Below are 10,876 nucleotides of genomic sequence, written 5' to 3'. Positions count from 1 at the left end.
CTTCATTGTGTCCAACAGAACCATGTAAAGTAACTAGGACCATCTCCTGCAATGAATGGAGATGTAACTGGGACCATAACATTAGGAAATGGCAAAAGAAGTGGTTTCAGGAGAAAATAACCTGAAAGAGCATCTTGACTGTCAAGGTCGTGTCACTGCACATCAAACAAAATTTGCTAAATGGACTGTATTATATAAATAAAATGAAGTGAGTATAGGTTAATTCAACAAAAGATACTGCAGTGCTGATTAAAGAAGCCTATTAGTCACCCTTCACTCATCGCTTGCACTGTTTACATGATATAGTTTAAAACAGAAGATAGGAGATGAGTAAGGTGTTGTGCTGATGATAGCCTGTAAGCCACAAAGAGAAAGACACCTGAGCACTTGAATGGTCTACTGCAGCTATGTGACTACTGGCTTTGATAAGGGGATCGAACTGGCCCCACCATCAGTTTCGTTTTGGTCAGAAAATGGGGACTTAAAACTTCTGCAAAACCACTTCATCGACCTACTCAAGCCTGAACAACCTTGCTGGCTGCTGCCAAATCCAAAGCAATACCATATTCGAGCTATTCAATCTCTGATAGATCGATCACATGCATGGTTATAAATTGTGTTAAGAACTTAGCCTTAAGCTATCCCAGTACGTAGTGACCATAGTGGGTACAAGCTACATGAATACAAAGTTACATATATTTTCCCCTGCTTACAGGCAAGCAACAATGCCCATCATAAAACACCCGTTCACAGAAACAAATAGGCCTCATTCAAATTATTTACGATAAGACATGAGATCATCTTACTTGATGCCAAGATCAATGTGCTCTTAGATACCAAATCCAAAGCAACCAGTGTCACTAAAGTTCCTCCTCAGCAGCTCGTTCTCCTTCACCTTCAAGCCACTCTCCAGCAGCTGCATTGCCTTCTCACCCCGCACCGTCACATAGCATGCGATCTTCTCACTGCGCCGGATCCCAAACGACCTCACAGTGTACCTTGCTGCAATGTCACAACATGGTTGCTACGACCATCATGAATCCAGGACCACACTACACATTGATAACGTTAGGTTTAAGAAAATTACCCTTGGAGAATACCGGTGACTGGCCACTCAGCTGCTCCAGTACCTAATTAACAACAAACATAGGTTAGAGCAACAGTTCAGTGTGAACAATATCAATAGGCGACAAAGAAAAGCCTCATTTTAGCCCTAAGAAATAAAAGCAAAATTGGGACCATTGATCAGTCTCTAACTGAAATTATGGGAACAATAACTAACCACAGCTGATGTTGAAAACAATCATATTACTACTTAGCATTTGGATGGCACAATTTAAGTGGTGTCAACAACACAGGAGATTGGACGGCTTGAGGACCTGAGATTAGGCTGCAGTGCAGAACTAATTCTCATCAAAAATGGAAGTGGACTAGTGGAGCACAACTAGATGTGACTCAAACACATTTGCTCTAGGTCACACGAGTGCAGAACGAACTGAAAGAAACAGCAGGTAGAACCTACATAGAAGTATTCTGGGGAATGGGCATATATACCTTGGCGGCACGGGTGAGGCGATCACCGCTCTCGTCGACGGAGATGTTGAGCACGAGCTTCTGGACCTTCATCTCCCGCATCGGGTTCGACTGCTTCTTCTCCGACGCCTGAAATCGCAGGCACCACCATGACACATCGTCAGAATCGCACACGCGCGAGGAACGAATGATTCGGTGGGCAGAAAAAAAAACAGAGCTGAATGGAATCAACATTATCAACACTAATAACAGGTTTAAAGACTGAAGTAATTGCCATCAATTCAATCTCTAAATACTTCCCCTTAGTACAAAATAAGGTGAAATGGTGGAACCAAATGTTCCTCTTTTTAGTTCTGACTTTACAATATACTTCCTCAATGGAGTTCACATATTGATGAATGATGATTAATCGTATATTTCTGAATAAAACAGTTACCTGCACTTTGGATGAACTTGATGTATATTTTTTGTGATATCCACTATCCATCCCAAATTCAACAAAGAAGTTCGATGACTTTGGGGGTGCAACATGTCCACTCATGAGATTGCCTTCTGAGCTGCTCCCAGTCTTAGGAGCAGGTGCATTTTCTACATATTCAAATCGGGAAGTATGGGGTTTGCTCCTAGCTGTAGTACTTGCAATCACCGATGATGGCAGGACAGGAGCTGTTTCTTCGGGCTTCTGCTCATACAAGCTTTCATTTGGCTACAATGTAGAAGTTGGACATGAAATTTCACTTTACTTGAACAGACAATTAAACAATTTTTTTAGATTAGCGGGAAGAAATAAAATTAGAGAGTTATAAAGTGAACTTCCTTTTCTCACAGTACAAAATAGGAGAACATATATTGTTACTTCATAAATGACAACTATAAGTAGAGAAACAGGACCAAATGGCAGTGTGTTCTCAAGTCAATGAAGTTTAGACTAAATAACTCGTACCTTTCATGTAAGCTTCAGTACAACGATGAGGATTCCCTGCCACTCTCCACGCCCCCACCTCATCGGGCGCCACAATCCGGATCGACACCTAGCCCTATGTACTACATGTTGAAACTTGGAGAAAAATCTAGATGCATATGTGATGTCCATCAAATATATGAAAGTAGGATGATATCATTCATAATTACCATTATATATCTCATGAATAAACATTGTCAAATAGCTCATGCATAAGCGTACTCTATATCCAAACTAAAATACTAATGACAAACTTGGTAATCAATTGTTTGCGCTATTGTTGTGCCTAACTAAATATATATGAAATCAAGTCTCCACACTGGTGCGGCCATTCCATATTTTCCTGTACAACAAATAGGAGAACACAATAATTATTAGTTAGACACATATGAACACCTCACAATGTGGCATATGATGTAAAAGGTTATATGAATGTAACATCTTACCTAGGAAGCCATGCTAGATTTAGTTATATGAAGCACCCTCAACCCTGCATGATCCACCAATGTCTATCACCTCATTCATGAAGAAGTCGAGCAACCGTTCTCGGACATTTGCTATCTCATCAGGCAATAATGGACAGGTTGCAAAACCAGCATGACCCTTGAAAAACATAAACCATGTAAATATTTATAACGTCATATTGCATAGGTTTGAGTAAAATAGAATGCAGACTGTAAAAACAACCTGAGGATATCGATCATGGTCCAAACTAAGATTATCCGCAAAGGATAACATGTGGTACATCACATATTGTCTGCAAAACACACTGCCAGGTGGTTGTATGTGTGCCTAAAAGATGTCATTCATAAGGAAAATATCCAGCGGGAATGTCTAATTATATGTCTTGCTAATAATTTCAGGTCAAGGACATGATTACCTGAAAATGTTTCCATATAACTGTGCGACCAAAATTCTTGTTATGGCGACCTTTTTTGTCGACATAAGCACCAAAAGCCCTACAATAATGGTGACTAACGGTGTAAATAACAATTGAAATATAGAGGAAAATAGAATTATGATAAAGGTAATACCCACTCGTCGAATAGCTTCTTAATACTATAGCAGCTAGGGGATTGGTAACCTTTGGAGTCAATATTGTACACTGTATTCCATTTTGGGAAAATAACTAACCAGGCCCAATGGTAACTGAAATGAGGAAGATAGAACATTAAGATACAGATTAAAAACTATAGAGTGTTATTAGTGCTGGGCCTTACCCTTCCTGGCAAACAACAAATATGCACTCCATGTCCTGCTGAGCAAGCAATGCTTTCACAATGTATGCTTCGACTTCATCAGCCTCTTCATTGATTCTCTTTAAAATGATCATCTCTGGATCTAAAAAGCCAACTATGCCTCTGTATTTGTCTATCTTCCTCATGCATCTATTAAAAGAATAGTTAGATAAAGAACAAAAAGTAGACACTTATAGGAAATGGTGGATCTCACTCACAACATCCAACTCCGATGTAAGGATATGTCAAGGGCAAGATCATTGTAGATGTGAAATACATCATCGAATTCTACTGCATAGACCCCAGATTTTTCAAGAAAATCATGTTCTTCGTATCGTACCATGAAGTGTGTGGCACTTTGCCTTCGAAATATTGGTGTGGTCATAGCAAAATACCATTTGTGGAAACATTGGCTCTGTTTACCCATCCTCTTAAGCAATGCACTAGATACTAAAGGCTGCCCTAGCACAAATTGTTTATTATTTGGATCTGGTGGTGGAGATCGTTGATGAAAGGGGGGAGTCCAAAGGGGATCAAGACCATCATCTTCTATGTTTTTCTGTTGTGAATTTTTTTGCTCCTTCTCTTTGCTTTTGTTATGTTTTTTATGCTTATGTTTCATATTCTTGCTGACATTGGAGGCACTATGTGTGACATCTATATTCTCGGTACCCATTGTTGGTGTTGGCATTTTATCCTTTTCAGGTGTGTGATGGAGTACCTGAGGCGATGTGTCTGGGACTTGTTGAGGCTTTGCATGAACTGTTGTTTCCTATGTAAAAGTCAGAAACAAGTACATGACATTAACCAAGTTGTGAATAACAATAATAACTCCATCGGGTTGAAGTTAGTAAAGTGTACCTCTGCTAGTTGTATGCCTGACTTAGGCCATAACACAAATGAATTTTTAGCTTCGCCAAGATTGAACATATCACCACCAGCGATAGGAATAGGGAGTGGAAATTCCAAGAAGTTGTCAAACACAAAATCAACCTGCACTTTTGTGTGGTCATCTTGCCGCTCTATCCCATGGACGGTTACAACATCCTTTGGAGGGTAAGCCTGCCCTCTAGCGACCACAACAGATTGCGGACCTATCTGCACCACCAACTTGCATTTAATCACCTCCTGAAATGTTAAACATTGGAAGAATTAAGGGAAAATGCAGAATTTTAGTGGAACATTGATTTGGTTATCTAATAAGTCATATGTGCTGCAAGTAGATGAAGTTAATTGTAATGAGTCAACTGAATGATGTGTTGCATGGTCTGGTGTATCCACAAATTTTGAAGATGAGCAACTCTCAGAATTGTTTAATCGACGCTCCATACTCTGACACAGGGCTGTCAGTTTCTCAAACTTGGCCTCGAACTCATCCACAATCCTCTTGACATATTCTTTCGTTGTTCTACGTTTCTTCTTAAGAGGGCCATCACCTTGAGCAAGACCCATCCCTAAACCCACATAAGCACTCACCCCTGTTGTCCTCCCTGGATGATTACTCCCTATTGTTGTTGCAAGTATGTCCATATTATCCAATGGTGTAAAGGTACTAGCTACTGACTTTTAATTTAGATCTACCTATAAAAACAATTTTATGTTTGAATCAAATATGGTAAGAAAATTAAATGGACAAGTTATGTGTGGAGAGGAACATTACAATTTTCTTTATGATTGGATGTGACTCTGTTATTGAGAGCACCTAGAGGGGGGGTGAATAGGTGATCCTGTAAAACTTAAACTTATAGCCACAAAAACTTGTTAAGTGTTAGCACAATAATTGCCAAGTGGCTATAAAGGAGTCTCAACAACACACTACCACAAGAGATCAATCACAGAGATGACACAGTGGATTATCCCGTGGTTCGGCCAAGACCAACGCTTGCCTACTCCACGTTGTGGCGTCCCAACGGACGAGGGTTGCAATCAATCCCTCTCAAGAGGTCCAAAGACCCACTTGAATACCACGGTGTTTTGCTTGCTTTTTCTCAATCCCGTTTGCGAGGAATCTCCACAACTTGGAGCCTCTCGCCCTTACAATTGAAGTTCACAAAGAAACACAGAGCAAGGGGGGAATGAGCAACGCACACAAGACTTCAAAAGATCAGAGCAACAACACGCACACAAGTAGCAACAAGAGCTCGCAACACAACTCAAAGAGTTCACAACTCCACAAGAGCTCTATATGCTATCACAATGAAACAAATGCGCAAGATCGATGTCTTGGTGCTTAGGAATGTTGTAGGAATACTTGGTGTCCTCCTCCATGCGCCTAGGGGTCCCTTTTATAGCCCCAAGGCAGCTAGGAGCCGTTGAGAACAAATCTGGAAGGCCATCCTTGCCTTCTGTCGTCGGGCGCACCGGACAGTCCGGTGCACACCGGACACTGTCCGGTGCCCGATTTCCTTCCTTAAACAGCGCAGCCGACCGTTGCAGATCTGGGAGCCGTTGGCGCACCGGACAGTCCGGTGCCCCCTTCCGACCGTTGGCCAGGCCACGTGTCGTGCGCAGATTCCGCGGTCGACCGTTGGTTCGGCCGACCGTTGGCTCACCAGACAGTCCGGTGCACACCGGACAGTCCGGTGAATTTTAGCCGTACGCCGTCGGCAAATTCCCGAGAGCGGCCTCTTCAGGCCGAGTCAGCCTGGTGCACCGGACACTGTCCGGTGCGCCACCGGACAGTCCGGTGCTCCAGACCGAACTGAGTCTTGGCTGAACATAGCCAAGCTTTTTCAATCTCTTTTCTTTTCTTCTTCTCTCTGTTTCTAACACTTAGACAAGTATATTAGTACACAAAACCAATGTACTAAGGCTTAGAAACATACCTTTACTTGTGATTTGCACTTTGTTCATCCATGGGCATAGATTCACATTTAAGCACTTGTGTTTGCACTCAATCACCAAAATACTTAGAAATGGCCCAAGGGCACATTTCCCTTTCAATCTCCCCCTTTTTGGTGTATTATGCCAACACAACATAAAGCAACTAGAACAAGTGCAAAATCACTTCAAATAAAACTCAAATTTTATTTTGAATCATTTTTGGCATATATGGATCATCCTTTGCCACCACTTGGTTTGTTTTTGAAAATCAAACTCAAATCTCTATCTCTAAGTCAAACACACATGTTGAAGCATAAAGAGAGTCATTCCAAAAGAGATTGATCAAAGATTTCAAAAACTCCCCCTTTTCCCATAATCAACATTTCTCCCCACAAGAAACCAACTTTTGATAAAAGAGACAATACAGGAGTTTTGACAAACCAAAAGTTCTATTCTACTATTTTCAAAGTTTCTCAAGTGGTAGCTGATCCATTTATTGCTTTGGCCTTTATTTTCTCCCCCTTTGGCATGAAGCACCAAAACGGGATCAACTTTGGCCCCCTAACCCCATTGCCTCACCAAAATCTTCAATTAAGAGCAAATGGCAATAAGAGTTCATGAGATGGACTTGGAATAGGTTACCCTCTCATCGGAGTGCAGTGGAAGTCTTTCATGGTCCAAGTCCACCTTTTCCCTTTGAATTCTCCTTCGAGACTAAAACAAGCAAACTCAACCATATGGTTAGTCTCAAAGGGTCAAGTTGTAACACATCTCCCCCTAAACATGTGCATCACTTTGCAACGGACTTGTGAGGTCCAGGGAGTGTTTGTACAACTTGAGCACCACAATAAGCAACAAAATGCAGAATGAACATGATCAAGGCATAAACACATGTATGCTACAATTCAATCCAAGTTCCACGAATCTAAGACATTTAGCTCACTACGCAGCCTGCAAAAGGTCTTCTCATCTAGAGGCTTGGTAAAGATATCGGCTAGCTGGTTCTCGGTGCTAACATGAAACACTTCGATATCTCCCTTTTGCTGGTGGTCTCTCAGAAAGTGATGCCGGATGTCTATGTGCTTTGTGCGGCTGTGCTCAACAGGATTTTCCGCCATGCGGATAGCACTCTCATTATCACATAGGAGTGGGACTTTGCTCAGCCAAAGTCCCTGAGGGTTTGCCTCATCCAAAGTAGTTGCGCGCAACACTGTCCTGCGGCAACATACTTGGCCTCAGCGGTGGATAGGGCAACAGAGGTTTGTTTCTTAGAGTTCCATGACACCAGGGACCTTCCTAAGAATTGGCACGTCCCTGATGTACTCTTCCTATCGACCTTACATCCAGCATAGTCGGAGTCTGAATATCCAATCAAGTCAAAGGTAGACCCCTTTGGATACCAGAGCCCAAAGCAAGGCGTAGCAACTAAATATCTCAGAATTCGCTTCACCGCCACTAAGTGACACTCCTTAGGATCGGATTGAAATCTAGCACACATGCATACGCTAAGCATAATATCCGGTCTACTAGCACATAAATAAAGTAAAGACCCTATCATTGATCGGTATGCTTTTTGATCAACGGACTTACCTCCTTTGTTGAGGTCGGTGTGTCCGTCGGTTCCCATCGGCGTCTTTGCGGGCTTGGCGTCCTTCATCTCAAACCGCTTCAGCAGATCTTGCATGTACTTCGTTTGAGAGATGAAGGTGCCATCCTTGAGTTGCTTCACTTGGAACCCAAGGAAGTAGTTCAACTCGCCCATCATTGACATCTCGAATTTCTGCGTCATCACCCTGCTAAACTCTTCACAAGACTTTTTATTAGTAGAACCAAATATTATGTCATCGACATAAATTTGGCACACAAACAAATCACCATCGCATGTCTTAGTGAAAAGAGTTGGATCGGCTTTCCCAACCTTGAAAGCATTAGCAATTAAGAAATCTCTAAGGCATTCATACCATGCTCTTGGGGCTTGCTTAAGTCCATAGAGCGCCTTAGAGAGCTTACACACGTGGTTGGGGTACCGTTCATCCTCGAAGCCAGGGGGTTGCTCTACGTACACCTCCTCCTTGATTGGCCCGTTGAGGAAAGCGCTCTTCACATCCATTTGGAACAATCTGAAAGAATGGTGAGCGGCATATGCTAGCAAGATACGAATTGATTCTAGCCTAGCCACAGGAGCAAAAGTCTCCTCAAAGTCCAAACCTGCGACTTGGGCATAACCTTTTGCCACAAGTCGAGCCTTGTTCCTCGTCACCACTCCGTGCTCGTCCTGTTTGTTGCGGAACACCCACTTGGTTCCCACAACATTCTGCTTGGGACGAGGCACCAGCGTCCAAACTTCATTGCGCTTGAAGTTGTTGAGTTCCTCCTGCATGGCCAACACCCAGTCCGGATCTAGCAAGGCCTCTTCCACCCTGAAAGGTTCAATAGAAGAGACAAAGGAGTAATGTTCACAAAAATTAACTAATCGAGACCGAGTAGTTACTCCCTTGCTAATGTCACCCAGAATTTGGTCGACGGGATGATCCCTTTGAATCATCGCTCGAACTTGAGTTGGAGGTGCCGGTTGCGCTTCTTCCTCCATCACATGATCATCTTGTGCTCCCCCTTGATCACACGCCTCCTGTTGATGAACCTGTTCATCGTCTTGAGTTGGGGGATGCACCATAGTTGAGGAAGAAGGTTGATCTCGTTCAACTTGTTCCAGTGGCCGAACTTCTCCAATCGCCATGGTTCGTATAGCGGCCGTCGGAACATCTTCTTCATCTACATCACAATCAACAACTTGCTCTCTTGGAGAGCCATTAGTCTCATCAAATACAACGTCGCTAGAGACTTCAACCAAACTCGATGATTTGTTGAAGACTCTATACGCCTTTGTATTTGAGTCATAACCTAACAAAAACCCTTCTACAGCTTTGGGAGCAAACTTAGAATTTCTACCCTTCTTCACTAGAATGTAGCACTTGCTCCCAAATACACGAAAGTAAGATACATTGGGTTTGTTACCGGTTAGTAGCTCATATGACGTCTTCTTGAGGAGGCGATGAAGGTAGACCCTGTTGATGGCGTGGCAAGCCGTGTTCACGGCTTCCGTCCAAAAGCACTCGGGGGTCTTGAACTCTCCTAGCATCGTCCTCGCCATATCGATGAGCGTCCTGTTCTTCCTCTCTACCACACCATTTTGCTGTGGTGTGTAGGGAGCGGAGAACTCGTGCTTGATCCCTTCCTCTTCAAGGAACTCCTCCACTTGAAGGTTCTTGAACTCGGACCCGTTGTCGCTCCGTATCTTCTTCACTTTGAGCTCAAACTCATTTTGAGCTCTCCTGAGGAAGCGCTTGAGGGTCCCTTGGGTTTCAGACTTATCCTGCAAAAAGAACACCCAAGTGAAGCGGGAAAGGTCATCAACAATAACTAAACCATACTTACTTCCTCCTATGCTCAGATAGGTGACGGGTCCGAAGAGGTCCATATGCAGCAGCTCCAGAGGTCTTGATGTGGTCATCACATTCTTGCTGTGATGCGCTCCTCCCACCTGTTTACCTGCCTGACAAGCTGCACAAGGTCTATCTTTTTCGAATTGCACGTTAGTTAAACCTATCACGTGTTCTCCCTTTAGAAGTTTGTGAAGGTTCTTCATCCCCACATGTGCTAAGCGGCGATGCCACAACCAGCCCATGCTAGTCTTAGCAATTAAGCATGCATCTAGACCGGCCTCTTCTTTTGCAAAATCAACTAAGTAAAGTTTGCCGTCTAATACACCCTTAAAAGCTAGTGAACCATCACTTCTTCTAAAGACAGACACATCTACATTTGTAAATAGACAGTTATATCCCATATTGCATAATTGACTAACCGATAGCAAATTATATCCCAGAGACTCTACTAAAAACACATTAGAGATAGAGTGCTCATTAGAAATTGCAATTTTACCTAACCCTTTTACCTTGCCTTGATTCCCATCACCGAATATAATTGAATCTTGGGAATCCTTATTCTTGACGTAGGAGGTGACCATCTTCTTCTCCCCCGTCATATGGTTTGTGCATCCGCTATCAATAATCCAGCTTGAACCCCCGGATGCATAAACCTGCAAGGCAAATTTAGGCTTGGGACTTAGGTACCCAACTCTTGTTGGGTCCTACAAGGTTAGTTACAATTGTCTTAGGGACCCAAATGCAAGTTTTATCTCCCTTGCATTTTGCCCCTAATTTCCTAGCAATCACCTTTCTATCCTTTCTACAAATTGCAAAGGAAGCATTCAAAGCATGATATATTGTAGAAGGTTCATTAACTTTCCTAGGAACATTAACAA

At 42.8% G+C, this 10,876-nt stretch overlaps 1 protein-coding gene and 1 long non-coding RNA gene across 2 annotated transcripts; both read right to left on the bottom strand.

Moving 5' to 3' along the window:
* Window positions 1-487: 487 nt before the first annotated feature.
* Window positions 488-1,884, bottom strand: LOC103652014 (60S ribosomal protein L11). The gene is made up of 3 exons (XM_020551082.3): window positions 1,555-1,884; window positions 1,088-1,130; window positions 488-1,002 (listed from the first exon to the last, which is right to left on the bottom strand). Exons 1-3 carry the CDS (start codon window positions 1,765-1,767, stop codon window positions 830-832), a joined length of 429 nt encoding a protein of 142 aa, XP_020406671.1. The 5' UTR covers window positions 1,768-1,884; the 3' UTR covers window positions 488-829.
* A 1,297-nt stretch (window positions 1,885-3,181) lies between these two features.
* LOC103650218 (uncharacterized) lies at window positions 3,182-3,643 on the bottom strand. The gene is made up of 3 exons (XR_002268372.3): window positions 3,533-3,643; window positions 3,375-3,453; window positions 3,182-3,286 (listed from the first exon to the last, which is right to left on the bottom strand). It is a non-coding gene; the product is annotated as an uncharacterized lncRNA (long non-coding RNA).
* Between the last annotated feature and the right edge of the window lie 7,233 nt (window positions 3,644-10,876).

Source organism: Zea mays, chromosome 3 (assembly GCF_902167145.1).
Source record: "Zea mays cultivar B73 chromosome 3, Zm-B73-REFERENCE-NAM-5.0, whole genome shotgun sequence".
Lineage (NCBI taxonomy): Eukaryota > Viridiplantae > Streptophyta > Magnoliopsida > Poales > Poaceae > Zea > Zea mays.
The sequence above is the reverse complement of the archived record's forward strand: the minus strand, read 5'-3'. Positions and strand labels throughout refer to the sequence as shown.